This window comes from Nymphaea colorata, chromosome 1 (assembly GCF_008831285.2).
Source record: "Nymphaea colorata isolate Beijing-Zhang1983 chromosome 1, ASM883128v2, whole genome shotgun sequence".
Taxonomy (NCBI): Eukaryota; Viridiplantae; Streptophyta; class Magnoliopsida; order Nymphaeales; family Nymphaeaceae; genus Nymphaea; species Nymphaea colorata.
In genome coordinates this window covers 29,371,972-29,393,445 of record NC_045138.2, presented here as the reverse complement: position 1 = coordinate 29,393,445, position 21,474 = coordinate 29,371,972, and the positions used below count along the sequence as shown (strand labels likewise).

The window sequence follows — 21,474 nt, the reverse complement described above, 5'->3', positions numbered from 1 at the left end:
TTAATAAGTAATAGACATAAGCGAAATCTGAACCGGGCAGGTTATTTCGTTGGTGCCCTGTTGAACTTGAGCGTTTTGTACCTTTTGCTGCGCATATATTAAGTTGGCGCCCGTGGGCTGGCCACTGCGCTGGACGAGCATGTGTCAGGGTGATGAACATTTTACAGCTTCATGGAGCCGTTGTAGCTTCAGAATTCCTTTTTTCCTTGTTCTGTTAATTGTGGCTCTCCCACCATATCGAATGCTATATAAGTGGGTAGTTTTTGTGAAGATTTTCTGGTTCGAGACTCACAAAGTTTGTGGAATTCGAAGCAGAAAGGTTCCTACTTTTGAATATATTCCTTTCTTCCACATCATTGTGAAACTGCTTTCTGGATAGAAGGAAATTTTCGGTCACTGAAAAGGCACCTGTGATGCCTGTAACTACTTTCTAGTCCTGCTTATTCGTAGAACAGTCCTCTAACCCTGAACATTCCAGCGTATCATCATTTAGTACCACTGAAATGCCTAGTTATGCTTCTCCATTAAACGAATGTTTTACCATAACAATTAGCCCCTTGAAGTTCTAGGTCAGGTGGAGATGTATACAATATCGTCCGATCAGCAGGAATCTGCGTGGCTATACCCATGCTTGGCTTGGAGAAGTCTCGGTCTGCCTAGTTCTCCTTAGAAGTAGTATAGTGGTCTGTTCCAGAGAGACTGGTGAGATGTTTAGATGCTGGAGGCCTGACTGTCAAGCTGGGAGTCTAGGTCCAAATGCAAACCGTTGAAAGTGATTATTAACAAACTAAGCATGACCTTAAAATAACCTGTACATGATAGTTGAATCAGATTATATCAGACTCAACCAATCTGGAGATGCCAAATCAAATGCTTCCGCATCAAACCTTCTGGAGAGTTCCTCTGTAATTTTATTAATCAACTACCAAAACCAGCTGTACAGAAGATGATACAAAAACATTTGCTGCACAAAACCAAAGTGCCAAGCTAACTACAGCCTACAGCAATGGTAACATAAACAGCGTCTGCACGTCCGGGTTGACAAAAGAGATGCAGAAACTAACAAGAAATTACAGCAAAATTGCAGGAGTCTTTATCCTCGACCCTCTATTCTGAATACCCATTTGTAGCCAATGTAAACATTTCTCGTTGTTAGAACTGATTTCTATCCAGAGGCAGTGAGTGAAATCAGAAGTTTGCAGAGCTAAAGAAGGCAATTCTGGAGATGCCAAATGCTTGGTTTCAAAGTTTCAGTCTCCAAATCAGTTTGGCTCAAGCATGGCACTTCCTGGTTTGGCTTCTATACTCCAGGATCAATTTTTTGGGATTTAATATATGCCCTGCGAGGTCGTCCGGGTGATTCAGACTACAACGTTCTCACAGTACAAATCTGTAGGCCTTTTATTTTGTTCAAATTCAAAATGGCCTAGTGACAAGTAGCAAGTCTGCTCAAAGTAAATCATGTTGGAAGCGGTAGACATTCTTATCTTAGCCAAAGTAAATCATGTTGGAAGCGGTAGACATTCTTATCTTAGCATGTCTGTGTGTGAAAGAGGAGAGAAAGAGAGTATTGATCTCACATTGTGCATCTTTTCTTTTTTAATCCATAACTGTTCCTGCAATTAGGGATTCTCCGCAAATTGTGCAAATAGAAAAGGCGTTAGGCAAATTGGTCCATCGACTACTCACCAACTTGGTCCCTCCACTAATTGTAGCAAAACCTGTTATACGATGCCAAAGTTTACAATACCCATGACACAGTGGCATTCCTTCAGAAGGTTCCAAGTCAATCTCATTATGCTCCAGTGTACAACAGACATCACGGGATGTAACTATCCCCAAGTAAGCCCCATCGGCCATCACATCAAAAAAATCTGTAACATATAGCAGCTCCTTAAAGAAATGTCACAAATAAGAAGTTATTTAACACATCGAGTTAAATGAAGTTTGCATTAGCTAGTTAGGTTAATTTCTTTGGTTCCAAAGCCAAATTAACCAACTTTAGACCCTGTCCTACTAGTTGAACATGTCAAGTATGGAAGGATGACTCCACGTAAAAAGTGTCCAGCAACTCTCAAGACTCGGTACTCTCATACTACACAGACCTTTGAATCCTGCATAAACCTCCAAACCTGGCTGGTCAAGCTCATCTTCCTTGAAGCATTCATACCTCAGACTTATTTTTCCTGTAAGGCTATATCTCCAGGCCTTTGAACTAATCTTGGATAGCCATCATCACACGAAACCTGAACAAAAGACATCCACATCACAAACAAGTTCAAAGGTATACTTTGCAATATCGCCTCCACAAGGAGAATGTGAAATACTAGTGTCAGGTTTAACGCATTCGCACACCAAATCTTGGTAAACCACAGGAAAGGACATGACAAAACCACCCAGTACCAGCTGGCAAGATGATTGATGAGCTTGGGCTTTTAAGGCCTGCTTCGTATCCAGTCGTGCTTCTACTTGAAAGGATAAAAGCGAGCCTTGGTTTGAAATAAATTCTTTAAGAGAAAAATGGCTCAGATGGATTCCTGACTGTATCATCATTTTCAATATACCAGAAACAGACTACAGGAACCATAGTCAGTCCCGTTGTGCTTGTCTACAAAGGATAATCGCAATCGACATCTCGAAGTCTTAATGAAGTATGAGAATTGATGGTAGACAATGGACGGTGATTACTTTTGCCTTGTGTAATTCAGGCTCAAAAAAGTGGCCTTTGATGTGAACACGAAACCACGTGTCCCTCACCCTGAGATCAAGTTATTAATTGCAACACGTGTTGTGTGTGTTGGGGGGTGGGGGGGAGAGAGAGAGAGAGAGAATGATGACCTGCCCTCCATCTTCCTGGCTCCATCTAGAATTGCAATTTGGTCTCTTAGCTTCCTCAATCTTTTGTTTTTCTAAAAGTTGGGCACCTCTAGCAGCCTTCGCTTCAACTCTCTTTTAGCAGTTTGGTTGGGGTTCCCTGATTGTTGTAGTATCGGCCAATAAGTTTAGCTACATATCTATTAGAACAATGAATTTGACCATCGGCTCTCTTAGCCTTTAGCTGAAAAAACTTGCCATACTTGGTAAACATCACGTCATGCTTGGTACAAATAAAAGGAACATAGCCAATACATGCCAAGCAATACTTTATACAGAATACTGCAGCAGATGCATTTTCCTAGCATAAACATAATTTCACACCCTAAAACAGGGAAAACACATAATAAAATGGTCAAAGATTGTGAATCAAATCTACCGGTCAAACTATTTGCTAGAAAAACCCTACCGATGTACTAAACCTCTAGATAGAGATTCCAACTTATTGATCAATGGCCTAAGTTATAGTCAGGTTATTTTGTTGACAAAGAAAACAAATTTGAAACTTTCAGGAATAGAAGGTTGACACATAGTGCAAACATTACATGTATGAAGTTTGTTTTTCTACCTTCAGGTTCCAAGTCCTACAATGCATGCATTGACCACAATATGAGTGGGCGGCAATACACTAATAACAAAGGCAACATACACAAACACGTGTACAAAGCTCTATAACTAATTTATACTAGAATATGAAATGAAAAGTGCCACTAAGCCAGTAAATTAACAACTTTAGATCAGCAAATGGAAAAAAGAATCTAACAAATGAGTCAATTCAGTCTCCACTTTTCATCATTGACCCCAAGGAGGTCTATATAGGAGATGAACCAGATTTACCCACAGTAAACTAACAGTTTTCCACTTCGGTATTCTAAATAAATTAATATTGTTATATTGCTTCACATAATCTGATGATTCAGATCAACAGCATGCATTTCTATTTATTGCATGTCCAGATAACACGTTTCAGCAACTTTTATATGCCTTCAAAGAAGGGCTGTTTTCCAGTCCAAAATACTTAAGAGTCTATGTGAGTGCATTCTACAGTTCACACAAAAAAACTAAACCACAAAAAGACAAGTTGACTACAAAATATACAATAAGTCACCAATTCCTAATAGGAATTCTAATAGGTATGTAAATATCAACCTGTAAAGGCACTCGCTTGTATCTTTTGAAGTAAAAATCTCGCCAATCAACTACACTTTTGATCTACAAGGGAAACAGAGAAGAATAGAGCTTGTCAGTAAAGATGAAACAGAAAATCAAGAAGCCAACTAGGCTCTGTAATCTCGACCATCAGAATTGTCACTAAATCAACCATAAGGCAAAGCAATCAGTTTGACAAGAACAGACTGCATTAATTTGATAATAAATAAGATGTTAAAAAACATGTAGGGCCTAGGTGGTGGCCCTCCAAAAAGCCTAGGCAGCATCTAGGTGGGCCAAAAACTGTACGTGAAAGGAAAAAAAACAAGGAAGAAGAGGGAGAATGAGAAGAAAAGCAACAAGAAAAAGGGGAAAAGCAGAAGAAAAACAATGAAAGAGGAGAGTGTAAGAAAATAGGAGAGGAAAATGTAGAATTTTTTTTTTAAAAAAAAAAAAAAACTTAGGCGCCTAGGTGGCCCAGCCTAGTCGACAAGGTGGACAGTTAAGCACACTTTTGACTACTAAAGGAAGAGAACCGAGAATTACCTCCGAGATAGACAAACCACGCAAAGAGTCTGTTAAACCATCATCTAAGTTGCAAAACAGTTACCAAGAAGCAGTATAAGAGCCAGATTTACATGTAATAAGGAAACAAGATAAAAATTAACCAAGAAAAATTGAAGCCTAAAATATTACATCAACAAGAAGACAAGAACAAGAAAATTTTTTAGTGCAACGGTATTGTATTCATCTTGTATGTTACATGACATGAGCAGAAGACTAATTTTGACTTATTTAACTGTTTGGGCCTTTTATCCTTAGTTTACAGTTATAGAAAAGGCAATTACTAGCATGTATGAGCATACACACTACACAGGGTGCATGCATTTAAAAATGAATCCGTAAGGAGGAGCCTAAGGTGCTTAATGAGTATGCTTATGATAGTTAGGAGGAAATGGGAAAAAAAAAAAAACTGATGAATACCATGCCACAGTTAGAGGATGAGAAGCCAAGTGACTACAACTTTGAGTCATCTTGTACAGCAAAAGTGATCAATTGCACAAGCTGTGCAGATATTTTTCTCCATTATTCAGGGCTTATCTAACTTACTATCTCTAATTGATCCTAACATTTTATTTGGACACCCAACATTACACATATCTCCAGAAGATTATGAACTGGGTAAATTTTCTTTGCAAGTTATCAAATTTTAATAGTTTTGCTTTCAAAGTCAGTTGTGATTTTGTCTATCTATGTATTTATTCTTGATCTACTTATTGCAGATAGTTAGATACTTCCTATGCACTTATCCCATTTCCTTATTTATTTCGCAGTTCAGTATTTTGAAAATCTTGGTTTTTCTGCATAATTTTTCTAATTTTTCAAATTTATTTTTCAATTTTTAAGCACATCCTACATGAGTTCTAGTATGATAAACTCATTTTATTAGATGTCTTTCCAAAAAATGCACAAAAAAATAACTTTAGCTTCTGATATAGTTATTGAGTGCTATATAGAGTTAGAGACATAGTTTTCAAGGCATTTTCAAATGAACAATACTTTCCTTATAATCACAATTTTGTGCACTCAGGTTCTCTTCAGGTGGAAAACTGATCCCTTGGGAATTTCAATCATAGAAGTGCGACAACCACCTGTACTTCTCTTTTTAGTTGAAAATCAAAGACTTAAACATGTAATTTTCGAAAGGTCAAAAAGTTCACTAGAAACAGTTCAATGCACGGATATGTTGAAAATTTGAACCAATTTCCATCTCACTTGCTTGCCTCTAGTTCCTACATCATTTCTTGCTTACACTTATAATATGACAACCATGATTTACCATTTGGACACAGGAACCTCAGATATTGACTATATAATCGTTATTAAGTTCATCCCAGCGACAAATTTATGCACAATTTTTTGTTCATTAGATCAGCATTTGGTATAGATCTTATATTAACAGCTTTTGTAAGGCAATTAAGAGGATAGAAGGTATGATTTGGACAAATATGAGATTAATTGGACTTGTGCCATCTATTCTCATTCAGTTCAGCAAACAAAAGGTCTATCTTATCATGAAGCTTCAATCTTAAAAATAAGGTTAGCAAGTCAATAACTCTATATTTGTTCTTGCATTTTAAGACATGCATCAACCAAGGCCATTAAACATGCTCAATGCTTGCAAATTTAGTACACGAAGACGACATATGTAGTGTACATGACAATAGCAAGAATAGGTACATTGTTTTCATTTTTTGAACAAAGCATAAGGTTCTAGGAGCAGGATGCATAAGTTTTACCTGTAAAATTTCCAGAAACAAAGGCACGCGACGCATCTCTGTAGGGGAAAAAGGTTTCATAAGAACTTGGAACTTTAAGAAGTAAATTAAGAATCAGCTAACAGAAAAAACTTTTGCCCATGTAGGCAACAAAGCGAATATGAATCCTTGAAACCAACGTCCAATACTCCGCATCTGTAACAGAACTTTTTGTACTCATTCATATAGGCATTAAAATATCAATCTGAATGAAATGTCTCAAACTAACCTGCCTGCAAAGAAAGGCGAATATCAACCGATAATGAGTTTATACTAATATTCGAGGTTAACCTGCCTGCAAAGTGATGGTAACCTCCACCTACGCCATAATGAGTTTTACCTTCAGTTACGTCAAACACAGAGCTGTAATAAAAATCTCAAAATCAATCAAACCAACGAAGCCAAAAGAACCAGCTTAATAATATCAAATTCTACAATCCAAGTTGATCTTCAAAGAAACACTGAACAGTACCCAAGGATTTCTAGAAGAATTGGCACTAGCCGTGAAAAGATCGAAACTGCAAAGAATGGAAACATTTTGATTTAAAAGAATGATCAATAGTGTGTTTTGGTAGCTATGAATATGAGATCTGAGGCCGATCTAAGATCACTTTTATGATTTTACTAAAAGAGAGATCATCAGTTTACTGCAAAAACTTTATTTCTTCGAATGAAGAAAGGAGAGGTAAATTCTCCAATATAAGAATTTCAATTTTTAATTCACACATGAAAAAACAAACACAATATTTTCAGAGAAAATTTGTTAGAAGAAAAGGGATCTGAGATTTTTTGAAAGCTGCGAATGTCAATCCAACTAAAGTGAGAGGGCCTTCACTTGGAAAGGTTTTTCCTTGCAAATTCAAAGGGGGTGACGTAAATGAGGTAAGATGTGATTGCCATGTGGGTTTCATGTTTCCATATAGATAAGGTGGCAGCAAAGCCATCAGCCTGAAATATGCCCATTAAGAAATTTCTCTTTTTCTTATATTCTACAAAATTAAGTTCAACATTGATGTAGTTATTATATTCAAAGGCAAAAAAAAAAATTGCCTGTCCGGCATTAAAGATATTAAAGATATAAGTAACAAATTTTCAACTGGGGCAGACTTGGGTCTCGTGAGACTGATCCATACAATTAAACTTAAAACTATTTAAGTTCAATCATTAAAAACAATTACTTATATACCTTTTTATAGGTTTTTACTCTTCGTTTTTACCTATTTCCCTCTCTCTCTCTCTCTCTCTCTTCTCAAACCCTCGGAAAGTTTCAAACAAGCGGTAGTAGCATCAGCATGGCACATTTAAGGGTTGTTGCAGCACCAAGATCCGAATTTGGGTCCCCCAAATCAATTCGTCCAGATTAGGAGCTCTTCTCATTACTTCTTCCTACAAGCTTGAGTCTTTGCAATGCCTCCATGGGTGTCCGAAGGTAGTCATTAAATTTAATTAGTTTTTGTCCATTTTAGCAGACTGATGGGAAGTTCACAATTAGCGAGCTAGATTGGAGCTGGGCGAGCTCGAGCTGGGCTCTAATCTCTAGACTCAGAGTTGAGCACAAGCTGATGAGCTCGAGCTGGGCTCTAATCTCTAGACTCACAATTGGAGCTCAAGCTGATGAAAGCTTGAACAAATGTGTAGCCACATGGACAGTTGCTCACACCTTTCTTAAAAGTTTTTTTATTTTAAAATAAAAATCTTAAATATTTATCTTAAGTGCCCCTTTAAGCAATTTTTTTTTTACTCCGCCACTGATGGCCTTTATGAAATTAAGGCATCAGATGAGACACTTATTCGTCATTGCCCTCAATTAATACTCCACGGCCCAAAAAATGGACTTGCTTCCCTACAAACACAAAATAGAGTTACGGTTGGCAACATTTTTCCAAATACTAAGTAGTAATGTGGGGATGGAAGGCCTCTTAACCTAAGTTAAGTGGGGGCAGATAAAAAAGATGTCACTAATTCAATTTGTGTGCATGTAATGCCTCTATATACGCCATAGGTGGAGCATAATACCAAGTTGATGATACCGCATGCGGTGAGTCACAATCCTCATCCTCACCAAAAAGGATGGGTCTACAACTATGTATTATTTCGCAGAACGAAATAATACATTTCAGTTTTTTATTAATCCATAGCATGAAATTTTTTTTCTTTATAAATTAATTTTTATTTTATTTTCTCTCTCATAAAAATGATAAAATTGATTTTTACATTTTGTAGTTCTCTCGTGAGATGTTAGTGCCCCAAAAGCATTGATATCACCTGAGATTTTTAAACAAGCAAGGTAATACACCAGCAAAGTCTTTCTCTTTTATGAATTTCGTAAAATCCAATTGTAGATGGTAAACACGTAAGAGAGGAAGGTTTCCAAACTATTCCCAAAGGTCCCAGAGCATGCAGCAGGACTTCAAATTCCTTCAAGATTATCCGAGAAGATATAATCCTCATCTCGGCAAGACTCAATAGATTCAGAGATAATGCTCCATGGACCATGGTCGACTTGAACAACTTGTCTTGGCCGATAAGTATCAAGTCGCCATTTGAATTAAGCTGCCCTGTTAGGGAGAGAGGGCGAAACATGGTCCACATTTTGACTGTGCAATCTTAGTTTCTTTTTCAACCAACGGTACATCTCCTTCAAGCAACAGCAGCAGCAGGGCAAGGAGCACCATGCAGCCTAAGCCAAAACAAAGTATGTAGTTAACCGCTGGGTGTGGTAGATCTCTCGGGATGATCAGCACTCCAGAAGAAACTAAACACTATGGAGAAGACGGAGATCCACATAATGATCATCAAAAACCACATCATGGGCCGCCTCCTAACTGTTATGCCGCTGGTCAAGAGCAAGATGACGACCAAAGATGCAAATAACACCACGAAAGCTGCTATTGATTGCAGTGCCCGCGGGTCCAGAAACATCTTGATCTTCGGCCGCCGGTTCGACTGCAGTGTAAGGGGTGTTAGAGATAAGGTTGTCGATCTAACGTCCTTACCAATCTTACAAGGTAAATCAAATCTTGAATTTTAAGCCAAATATAGAAAAAATGCAATTGACGCTAAAAAGAGGAAAGCAACACACATGAAGATGCCAAAATCTATTTCAAAGGGTTCTATTTAGTATTCTTTTCTCTATGAAGATTTAGAGGTTGTAAGAGAGTATTCCCTTTTTCAGAATTGTAGAGAAGGAAAAGCTTTGTGGACATAGGTGGAGTTTGACCGAACCGCATAATTTCTTGTGTGCTCTCTCTCTCTCTCTTTGTCTCTCTCGTTCTAACTTTTAGAAGGGGAGGATGGTGGAGCCTGCCGATCCAGTTTTGACATCCTGCCAGAAGCCACCGGGAGGGTTGAGTGCCGCTTGGTAAGCCAGCGTTGCTATCAGCACACTCACAATCATTATGGCTTCTCGCCCAGCGCATTATCTCTTTGTTTCTTCAACTGCTCCACCTTCTTCTTTTTAAGTCTCCTAAGACGTCTTGATAGATAAGACCTTTTGTGGCCTCATGATGCCTTGCCAGCGCGGCTGCCTGTCCCCTGCTCGACGGAGCTACATGGAAGAACCTCCCCTATCCGCAGGTCCATCCACAAAAAGATGCTTCTTATCCTGCTAACATTAGTCAAATAGCATAAGATAAGGGTGCGGGTCTGGTGAGACCCTTGGAGTCATCATCGACTTGGTGTTGAACAAGTGAGTGAGTCGTGTGAGAAAGTTCGCCCACGTAACTGTGCTTATCGGTTGTTGGGTTTTAGTTCACTTTGTAAGCTATTTTGATGAGGTTTGGTTGAGGAGCGCTATTTAAAAAGTTTTGTGGTATTGAGACTTTGCCGGATATTTTTAGTTCGTGTTTATATCCAAGTTATATTTGGGTCCAAATTTTTCCTACATGGTAACGCTTGAATCTAGAATATCAATTTGATTTTTATATTTATATATTTAAATTTGAATGGCCTATCTTCAAAATGTAAGAGCATTAGATAGTTGAATATCTATTTAAAGCTAAATCCAATTCGAATCCAATGGCACTTATTTCTTAAATCTGAATTCAATTTGATTTCTTAATTTGATGTTAAATGTTTTTTTCATCTGATTTTTTGAAATGGTTCCGTGAATGTCTGATGAAAATCAGACGTATATTGACATCTCTAGACTGGCATGATCCTTTTGCACAAATGCAGACCATTGCTGGTTAGTTGGTCTGAACCGTGGAGTTCCATTTCATGTAACTTCTAAACTAACGTTGAGAGTGGATTAATTGTTCTCTGCTCTTTGAAGAACGATGACAAGAAACCCTTCAAAGGGAAGGTCTACTCGGCCCCGTTCCTGAACTGTTCTTCAAATTACCAAATCTTATGCCTTCATTTAACCTATAAAGGAGAGAGTTACCTCTGAAGCATTCCTGCCAGTTGATGTCAACTCCAAGACGGTATTGCTGTCGTCATTCCTTTTGCTTCTGATCGTACCTTGTCTATCCACGAAGAACGCCTGCACTTCCAACTAGCGTTGTAGGCCTACTGTCAGGAGTAAGAAGTAAGACCGTCTCTCCTTAAATAGATCAACCTCAGGGTTATCTTTCTTTCTCTCTTTGTGTGTGGAAGCCCTTGAATAGATGGGCCCCCTCCTCCTTTTCCCTCGCTCCAGGGTTCAGAGCTGCTGCTTCTTAGAGAGTGGGACACCACTCAGTTAGAGTGTCGAGCATGCATTCACCATTTTCTGTTCAGAAAAGTAGCACATATGAAACCATACTGCTGAAGGATGCTGCTGTGAGTAAAGGGCGAGGGAGTAAGGGTGCTAAGCGGAGGCAGGTGCTGTAGGATATTGGTTATTCGGATCGATGGGTGCAAGAGGTCTTGGGTTGGGCGGCCTGCGGCAAGCAGTTCCAATTAACTAGTTTTATGAAGCCCTTTTTTTTTATTATTATTAAGCCTGTGTGTGATGTCATTGACCGTCTAATTATATATATAAGCCATTAACTTGGTTAGGCTTTGTCACTGCTATTAATTGAAAAGAAATGAACAAGGTTTGAAATAATTGGAAGCCTTACAATTACGAGTCACCTCAAAACAACTTATAGAAGAAACTAACTATCACTCTCGCAATCACTTGACACTTCTGAGTGGTCACTTTCATGTGGTGGGTGGTGCCAACAGCATCTAGCCATTGAACATATTATTTTGCTGTCGTCCATTTACTACTTCCACAATCTAATGGACAAGAAAAAAAATACTCCCATCCGATGCAATCTTGGTAATACGAATTAGAGCAGTGAGATGGATGTTCAATTACACTGGGCCTTGAAGGATCAGGGTAGTCTCCTGAATGCTTAGATTAGATAATGAATGTTTATAAGCTGGAGCCAGATGAAATACACAAATGAACATGCATATTCATCTTAATTGTGGTGAAATGAACATGCATATTGATGAAGTTGAGAATAGTCCAATTGATGTTTAAGCTAGATAATGATGATCAGAGTAGTCTGTTGAATGTTTAATCTGGATAGAATTAGATTTTATTCGTCAGACGGGATCAGTAAATTTAGATCAGAAAAAGTCCGCCGGAATTCGACTGAACAGGCAGGGTAGCCGTATTATGGTGGTTGGCCAAATTTACACACACACACTTGTGCATGCAATGAAGTGTTAGCAATTTCTTTTTCCTTGTTTATAGGTACTTACGTGAACCAACTCCCTACGTTTTCCTGCCTTCTCTCGATCTCTTTCTCTCTCTCTCATGGTGAGATTGATGGACAGGTAGAGGACCTATCATTAGTTTAATTTATGTGGATGCTAGTCATCAGTTCCATTCTTGTGGATGTTAAGCTTTTGAGGGAAATTACTTTTGTTTACTTGGATGTTAGTTATCAGTTTGCTTCCTGTGGATGTTAGTATTTTGAGGGAATCTCTCTCTCTCTGCGGACATTTCTCAAGTCCTTTCAAATTAATGGGGTAAAGATAGCAAAAGCATCAGCTAGCCAGTCCAAAATTGACTAGAAGAATATTATTTTTTTTTTCAAGAAATTATCCGCACAATGAAAAGTATCCATCCAATTTGTGATTAAAAGTACTAATACATTGGCAAATTGCCATTAAATTTGAAGAAGAATTGGAGTTACCTGGTCTAATCTAAGGTTTGCTTCCAAAGCTGTTGGAACTAATTATAAAGGTTTTTGATGGTTTTATTGTTACATACCAAAGATTTTGATGGTTTTATTACTTCAAAGTTTTGGAGAAGATCAATTGAACATGCAAACAAGGGTTTATATGTAAATATTGCTCCTCAACAAACTGATCATTTGATTCCCAAGATCTCTATAAATATGTTTCGAGTAACAAAGCAAGTTCCAGCGGGAACCATGGCTTCCCGTTCACGTTACTGTTTAACAAAATTTCTTATCCTCCTTTGATTTTAATCCAGTCTTCCTTTCCTAACTTTTTCGATTTTGTTGTTGAGGCCATGGGTAGCGTTCAACTCCTCTTCGCTGGCTTCATCATCCTAATTTCTCTAACACCCAATTCTGTGGAAGCAAATTTTTATCAGAGCACTGTTCCTGTTTGGGGCCAAGATCGTGCTGTCATTTACAACAACGGCTGGGACCTGGAGCTCTGGATGGACCAGTCATCAGGTTTGCTTTAACTTCACCATTAATTCTTCTCCTTGTTTTTGCCCCTACCAACCAAATCACTTTGTGGCTCTCCACTGTCAGTACCTCGCCGGAATGAACATTATATTATTAATATAATCTACCTTCGTTTGGTGAGTTCGAGATCGATTGGACGAGACCAAAATCCAAATGGTAGCAAACATTGATAAATCCCTCCAGAAAAAAGTAATTTGGCTGATGATATATCTGGAAGTGCTTTGTGGTGACCATTTCTTTGGCATTAAATGCAATAATTGTTGTAATTGACGATGGTATCGGCATCGTATTAATTTACTCACCATACCGGACGTTGACGGATAATTATCACTACTGATCGACTCATATGGAGGATGGAGCTACATTTTCGGTTTTATGAATTTAAAGAATTATTTAAAATTGATTTTATAATAGAAACAGAAAATTTGTATCCGCCTTGTTTCGCGTTGTTATGGAGCCTATTAGGCAGTGACAATGCTAACGTTTTTTGCACCTCCAATGAAAATTAAATTCCATAAATTCTTGATTTAGCTAAAAAAAGAAATGCGTCCTTTAATTAATCTCGCTCTTCTTTCAACTTTGCCTTTGTTTATGTTTCTACGCTCATTTTTATCCCGTGATTGTTAGGGTCTGGAATAAAATCAAAACGGGAATTCTTGTTCGGGAGTCTGGAGATGCACATAAAACTTGTCTCAGGCAACTCTGCAGGCACAGTCACGGCATATTATGTTCGTAACCTCTCTCTCTCTCTCTCTCTCTCTCTCTCTCTCTAAATCTGCATCATAATATACAGTTGACATCTTTTGGAGACGCCCACGACGAGATCGACTTTGAGTTCCTGGGAAATGTATCAGGCCAACCGTATACAATCCACACCAACATCTTCATACAAGGTGTAGGTGCCAAAGAACAGCAATTCAAGCCCTGGTTCGACCCTTCAGCAGATTTTCACAACTACACCATTCACTGGAATCCCTACCAAATTGTGTAAGTTTATAAACTTGAATTTCCTACACTCACATACATACATACATATATATATATATACACGGACACACATATATAAAACCCAAACAGCCATAAGTATCTAGATTATACACAACTACGTAAATCCACATGCATACTGTTTTATGAATCTGCTCAAAGATTTGTTCAGATTCACAGAAGAATGTTGTAACACATATGACCTATATATGTGCACATAAGCATACATTTTCATATACCGTACAAATAGATGCACGTAGCCTACACATATTTCAGATAAACATGCATTTGCACACACATATATACACACTGACACACATACACGTTTATATATGTTATACACAGGCAGAAGCACACTGTTTCTCACAATTTTTGCATTTCAAGCTCTTTTCATTGGACTGATGGATAGGTTCGATGCGTTTGTTTTGTAAGGTGGTTCATTGATGGGATACCTATTAGGGTTTACGAGAACCATGAGAATGCTGGCATCCCCTTCCCTAACAAGCAAGGAATGAGGATGTACACCAGCCTGTGGAATGGCGATAACTGGGCAACCCAAGGTGGGAAGATGAAGGTTGACTGGAGCAGTGCGCCATTTGTTGCAAGATTCAGCAGGTTTAGCCCAAAAGCATGCAAATGGCAAGGCCCAAGAAGCATCTCAGAGTGCTCCTCGCCTTCCCTTCGCAATTGGTGGACCAGACCTTCCTTGCAGAGGCTCAGCTATGCTCAGTTGGGTCAATTGAGGTGGGTAAGAGAGAATTTCATGATCTATGACTACTGCAGGAACCCTAAGAGGTTCCATGGCAATCCGCCTCCAGAATGTTATCGTTCACGGCTTGTTTAATGGTTTCTTTATTCCTCAAAATAAATGAATTACTGACTAGGTATTAACTTGGGTTTGATTCGACGGGTTAAAATTCCATGATATATATCAGGCCTTTCCCTTTATGTTTCATAGCTTTCTATTTACTAATTGATGCATCCTTATACATACATTCATACATATATTTTCATAACCATGATACCAACTTCAGATAGGATCAATTTAACTGTTTGAATGCTGTTTCTGATTAGTTGTGGTGTCGACTATTATCATTTGCATTACCACCCGAGAGCGTTCATTATCTGCATATAGTCAAAGCCATGACAAGAAATCAAGAGTGCTCTAATCTATATACAATTTGAGATCCTTTGAAATGAAATTTGGCAAAAAAGAAGAACACTACATCCAACTAAACTAGGCCAATTCCTTCCGAATATATTAAACACAAGAACCACTATGAATTCTTTACCTTCATCCTTGTCATATATAACCGCGCAAGTCAGGCATTCACTAATTCTGTACCGACAGAGGCCTATCTGCAACTGGAATGTGCTTGGTTCTAGTCATTTTAAGACCCATTCAGTAGGTGACAATGTTTCAAGTTGTAAGGCCGTAAATGAAGGAAGACTCACAAATTAATCAAGCAAATGGGGTTGGGATCCAATGGTTTAATTGGACTTGTCATTAATAAGGTGCCATCTAATAATCCAAATAATTACTATACTCTAGGCCCACTCAGTGTTAATTTGTTGGATCCCACCATCACATCACTCTTTCACAATTTGCGGAAAGCCGCCTAAACTGTTTATGTGCACACCCTGTGAAAAAATGTGCATGTAGATTTATAATGACGAAAATAACTTTCATTAAAGTAATAAACAAAAAAACTAGCTGTTTACGGAAAAGTTAAAACTCTAAAAATATAATTTTTCATTAAATGCCCTTGTGTTGGGTGCTGATGCATGCAAATGAAAAATGGTCATTCCAAAGATGTCCTTGATTATTTCTAAGCAGGTTCCAAGTATGGTCATGGTTTCTGCACATCCCTACTTTTCTTAGCAAATCCTTTCGGTTTTTGCTACGACATATGTGTACCAAACACTCCACTACTCTTTTTAGTCTGTGTAAGGGTGAAATTGATGTGCGTAGACATCTCAGTTCTCTTATTAGCTCTCTTATTGCAGGAACTAAAATGTAGTTTCAAAATGTTAGCAAGAATTGAAATATAATTTTTCAAAACTTTTACATAAGTTAAACTAAAATTTTACATATAATATTTTTGAATTTTTAAAAATATGAAGGGAAGACATAGCCCTTAGACGACATTTTCTTGTAAACAAATGTGCATGGTAAGTAAAGTATTTAATAAAAATATACTTTTTAACCAGCAATTAACGTGCATCCGTTTTAGCTCCCTAGCTGCATCATTGCCCCAAAGATATTTAATAAAAATGTATTGACTTTACACACAGCAACGGGTGCTTATATCATGTGTTACATTGTTGGACGGATAACATTTGAAAGGTAGAAGGAGAAAGAGATTTTTAACTAAAGTAAATGTTAATTGGTCACCACCGCATACAACTAACGATGCAATAGGTTGTTACATCCTCAGGTCACAGCATTATGTCATATTCTGCGGGTGCAAGCCATGTGTAAAATTACTATTATTATTTTAGCATCAAGTATGTGTCAAGTACCGAACACTATATATTATTTTAGTTCAAATGACCTGTCAGAAATTATTATCATAGCAATAACGTGCCATGTTTAGCTACTCTCAACAGTTATATGCGCACTCCTGTGCATGTAAAGGGTCTCTGTATGTCCAAAGTACCTTTTATAAAGTGAAAAATGAGGTTTTGAAAAGGACAAGAATGAAGATCATAGAAAAGTAAAAGGCCTAAAAAGTATATTTCATTAAAAATTTCTAAAATAACCCAACGATCTCTCTTTTTTTGGAGGAGCATATATTTGTTGTGTGCACAAGATTGTGCACGTAACTCAATCTCTTGCTAAATAATAGTGAAGTATGTGTAGTCACGGTTAGTGCCAATATAATGCACATTTTAATGATAAACTTTTAGATGTTACTCATCTGACATTTGGAAGGATTAAATCGTCCTATATATAAAGATACAGATGTACAAAATATATATATATATATATATATATATATATAGAGAGAGAGAGAGAGACCCCGTGGAATAAGTAATATCCTATCGACTCAAAATATGGTTGAGTGAGCCATTGATCATACTGTGTAAAGCAATTTCTTAATATGTGGTGGATGACAACCATGCTTTTCAACCCGCAACATTCACTAGAAATAGACACTAGCTCTTATTTATAAAGTAATAAAATACGCTAGTCAATTTCTCAACAAGTAATGAATTATAAACCAAACCAGTATTTCTCGCTGCTTGAAAGTAATAAAAATAAAACTCATGTTGTTGCTAAACTAATCAAACTGGGGTTCGATCAGGCATCAAGTCAGACCAACCTAAGGCTCAACAAGGCTAGGCTCAAGCAGACATAAGAGCCCTGCCCGGTCCAACTCATAAATCTTACACCAATTATGTCGTATTTCAAATCAAGAAGAGTTCATCGAATAGGAAGACACGCATATAAATTATAAATGCCCATCCAAACATTTGCTTGAACAACTTACCTACATATTTTGGTGTCCAAGTTAATTAGTCACACATCAAGTATCAACACCGTTGTTCTTTGAGGACAAGAAGAGTTCATAAAATATCACAACCCCATCCTTGATCAAACAGCAAGCAAGTCAAACAGTTTCACGGTGCGACAGTTTCCTCCTAATCCAGCCTAAAAGCTTCCTCAAGCATATCACTGTGTTGGATATCATAAAGAACCCCATGCAGATTAACAAAAGCGCAAGCAAGCAATCAGGGACCAATGTGCCCTCCAACTCCTCCCCGATAATGAGCAACCCGAAGATGAAGCTAGCTGCTACGGAGGAAACGGAAATCCATATATTGAGCATCAACAACCGCAGCATTCTCTGCCGCCTGACTGATATGGCGCCTGTCAAGAGTAGGATGATGACCAATGATGCAAACAGCCCCACTGCGTTAGCCATCAGAAACAACTGCAAGTAAATACTGCGCTCAAAGAAAATCTCATCTTCGGCGCTGTCAACAGCCTCATCTCCAGGCGGTGCTGGTACGGTGTTGGAGTCATCTGATCCATTCGTGTCGTCCTGCGAGAAGACACCAGGAGCGCTGAGGGCGGCCTGGTAGGTCAGCATGACTATGAGCACGCTGACGACCATTATGGCGCCTCTCTTGATCTCACTCAGCCCTTCTTTCTCTTTCTTCTTTGAATGGTTCCCTGCTGCTTTTGATGCAAATGAACGTCGCCTCTTTTCCGGTGAAGAAGATTGGGTCCAGTCGCTCACTCCTTCGCTGGACGACACATGAGAGTGGGTCTCCATGTCCATAGACTTTCTTGGACTGTCGTCAGGCAGTACAGTGCCAGAGGAGTTCCCGGCCTCCGGCACCTTTTGGCTCGACACAAGAATGTTCATTATCTGCATATTGAGGAGACAATGGCCAGCAATCAAGAGTGCTCTAGTATTATGTACCATTTGTGATCCTTTTGAGTAAAATTTGGCGAACAAACAAAAGTAAAGACCACATCTGACCCAAATTAACTAGACCAGTTTATCGATTTATTACTAAACCCAACATCCACTATGAATCCATAACTTGGATCATCCTTATCATATATAACAATGCGACTCAGACATTTTCTAATTTTCTATTGACACAGGCATAATTAACGAAACACCTACACGCACAGAGTGTTTGTGCTACCAAATGATTCTTTTAGAGCAGGGGACTATGTATGAACACCTCTTCAAAGTTCAAAGCCGAGAAGGATCTAGTAATTGGATTGAGGAACAGTAATGTTTCTGCTCCTACATACAAAAAAAAAAATTATACAAGTTAAATTATTTACATGTGTTCTTTTTGCCAGCGCAGTCAAACTTTGAGAAGGCACAATATCAAGCAATTCGAGCTCAGATCATCCGATATTCAAGCTCGAAGTATGAGCTCGAACAAACTATTGTTCTGTAGTGATGAAACTAATGAATGAGGTTTAGTTTGACTTACTCAACTGAAAGGAAAATTTAACACTAATGAGCAAATGAGTGATTGCTGTATTTCCTTTTTCTAATTAGAATCATGTTTGACCTGATCTAGGTTCCCCCGATCGTCGGTCATAATTAAAACCTATTTTTTCCCATTGGTTGGTGTGTGTGGAATCCAATACCCTGTCTCAATCTATTAACCCATTTCCTCCCCTCTACTAAAAAGGCTATTCAACAAGTGGATCGTCCAGTACTTGGTGTATCCACCTGTGCATTATTGTGCAGCTAGCGAGTATCAGCATACCGGTGAACCATCTTGCCGGACACTCTACCATGTTCTATAAGAAAAATTACTTAGGGCAGTTTGGTATCGGAAACACTTGGTGAGTTGGGGCAGATTGGTGGTGAAGCACAAGAGTAACTGTTCTATGGATCACCAATGATCCCTTATTTTAAGGGACTATGTATAAACACCTCTTCAACAGCAAGACAGATCTAGTGATTGGATTGAGAAAGCGAATATTTCTTCCCCTACATACAAAAACATTGTCTAGCGAGTAGCTAGGCCTTATATCACTTGGTATATGGGACAAAGCAGCACTTGACTTCTCTGCTGCCATTAAAAGGAGGAGTACTACCACTCATGCCGCTTGGCACAAGTTAGGGCAGCACAATTGGTCGAGCAACTTCAGCACAGCTCGAGTTCGATGACCCAATAGCTAATTGACGCCATTAGCTTTAAACCCACCTAACTCAGCCTGACTTAATAGACTAAGCGCGAAACAGTTACCTCGGAGTTGTTGCTTTTCGAAGCCACGTCCAAGATGGTATTGCCATGGTTGTCCCTTTTGTTCACAAGGCCGTCGATGTCTTCCCTGCCCAACAAGTATCTCAGCAGTTCCACCCTATTGTTGCGGACAGTCATGTGCAGGACCGTCTCTCCTTGGGGAGTCACCTCCTGCAAGCACCTGGGGTTGGCCGCTAGGATCTCTTCTGCCACTTGTATGAAGCCCCTGATAGCCGCTACATGTAAAGGATTTCTACCATCTTTGTCTCCGAGAAGGCAAAGGTCTGCGTCCACCTTGAGGATCTCTCGAACTATCTCTGCATGGTCTCTTGCAGAAGCCAAGTGCAATGAGGAGCGCCCTTTCTGATCGATGATTTTAGCAAACGCCGGCATTCGCTCCAGCACCAACTTTGCAAAGCCAACATGTCCCCACTTGGCTGCTATGTGGAGAGGGGTTTTCTCACAGTCGACCGGAACTTTTTCCAAGATGAGTTTGTCTTCTTTTACAAGCTCAAGCAGCGCACCTGTGTCTCCTTCAGCAGCACACCTGTACACCCTTCTATCCATGGATACAGATCTCTCGCTCTCTCCCCTCCCCTTCTTCCCTGGCTGGTATAGGGAATCCAATCTGAAATGTGGCTCTTGTATAGTTATTATCGACATGTTCATGGCAGGGGTGCCAATATATGTGCTCGGTGTCTTTGACCGTGTCGTATTAATTAATAACTAAGGAAGGTTTTGTCATCGATAATTAAAGAGCAAGTAAACGAAGGAAACTAACTTGCACAAGGCACAAACTTCGGCAATCAATCAAAACGTTGTATCATTTTCATGTGGAGGTGGGTGATACCAACAGCATCTCGCCATTGGAAGTATTATTTTTAATGGCGCCCATTTGCCTAATAAAACGATGACTTCCTCTGATTTGCTCAATGGGTCCTGATGAAATTGCTGGAATACACAAATGACCAACTAAGTCCACCTGTCTTTGATCATATTTCTCAATTTTACTACTTGCACAGACAAATGGACAAAATAAATACCTATCCGTTGGAATCTTGGCAACATACAAGGATTAAAATTGTCAAATGGATGTCCAATAATTAAGCTGGATACTGAAGGATAGAATAGTCAAATGGATGTTTATAATCTGGATCCAGATACAACCTGCACCTTCTTTTATCCTAGCATGTACTACAGATCATCCTGATGCGACCCAAATGAAGATGCATATATGTAATTCATCTTAATTAATGTACATGGAGACATTGGTCATTACTTATTACCTGTTATATATTGCATTAAACACAAGTTTTGCCCATGCAGAACCGGCAAGCTCGAGTCTAGATAAGGACAACTTAACACATTCTGGATGCATTTTATAGCGGTCAATTCATTCGAAAATGACGTTTTGCCTAATGCATAATCAATCTGCGGCCCAAGGAACTAATGAAGTGAATCTGTGGATGCTGATGCCAGCAAATAAGATGAGAATATTCCATAAATGCCCGAATGGAACATGGTCATTCCAAGGATGCCCCTTATTTATTTTTAAGCAGGTTCCAAGTACGCCCCTGTAGCTGATTTCTGCACATGCCCACTTTTCTTTTTTATTTCCATATATATATATATATATATATATATATAGAGAGAGAGAGAGAGAGAGAGAGAGATTTCACACACCACAACAAATGTTCCCAGTTTGCAGGGAAAACATTTGAAGGTTAGAAGGTAAGAGATTATGCATAACCGGAGCAAATGTTGATTGTTCACAACTGCAT

The 21,474-nt window shown here is 38.7% G+C and overlaps 2 protein-coding genes and 1 pseudogene across 2 annotated transcripts; 1 reads left to right on the top strand and 2 right to left on the bottom strand.

Annotated features, from left to right (window-relative positions):
- Positions 1 to 832: 832 nt before the first annotated feature.
- Positions 833 to 8,837, bottom strand: LOC116245969 (membrane-associated progesterone-binding protein 4-like; annotated as a pseudogene).
- Positions 8,838 to 12,668: 3,831 nt separating this feature from the next.
- LOC116245064 (probable xyloglucan endotransglucosylase/hydrolase protein 26) lies at positions 12,669 to 14,968 on the top strand. Its single transcript, XM_031616796.2, has 4 exons — positions 12,669 to 12,964; positions 13,607 to 13,707; positions 13,773 to 13,966; positions 14,396 to 14,968. Exons 1-4 carry the CDS (start codon positions 12,796 to 12,798, stop codon positions 14,805 to 14,807), a joined length of 876 nt encoding a protein of 291 aa, XP_031472656.1. The 5' UTR covers positions 12,669 to 12,795; the 3' UTR covers positions 14,808 to 14,968.
- A 2,274-nt stretch (positions 14,969 to 17,242) lies between these two features.
- LOC116244713 (ankyrin repeat-containing protein BDA1-like) lies at positions 17,243 to 20,333 on the bottom strand. The gene is made up of 2 exons (XM_031616616.1): positions 19,697 to 20,333; positions 17,243 to 18,342 (listed from the first exon to the last, which is right to left on the bottom strand). Exons 1-2 carry the CDS (start codon positions 20,258 to 20,260, stop codon positions 17,578 to 17,580), a joined length of 1,329 nt encoding a protein of 442 aa, XP_031472476.1. The 5' UTR covers positions 20,261 to 20,333; the 3' UTR covers positions 17,243 to 17,577.
- Positions 20,334 to 21,474: the final 1,141 nt, after the last annotated feature.

Bases quoted from the DNA above. Each gene is read 5' to 3' on its own strand.
- LOC116245064 (XM_031616796.2), top strand. From the start codon at position 12,796: ATGGGTAGCGTTCAACTCCTCTTCGCTGGCTTCATCATCCTAATTTCT. The intron at 13,708-13,772 runs GTTCGTAACCTC...CATAATATACAG, and splicing joins GCACAGTCACGGCATATTAT to TTGACATCTTTTGGAGACGC. The intron at 13,967-14,395 runs GTAAGTTTATAA...TTGTTTTGTAAG, and splicing joins TGGAATCCCTACCAAATTGT to GTGGTTCATTGATGGGATAC.
- LOC116244713 (XM_031616616.1), bottom strand. From the start codon at position 20,260: ATGGATAGAAGGGTGTACAGGTGTGCTGCTGAAGGAGACACAGGTGCG. The intron at 18,343-19,696 runs GTAACTGTTTCG...CTCAATATGCAG, and splicing joins CGAAAAGCAACAACTCCGAG to ATAATGAACATTCTTGTGTC.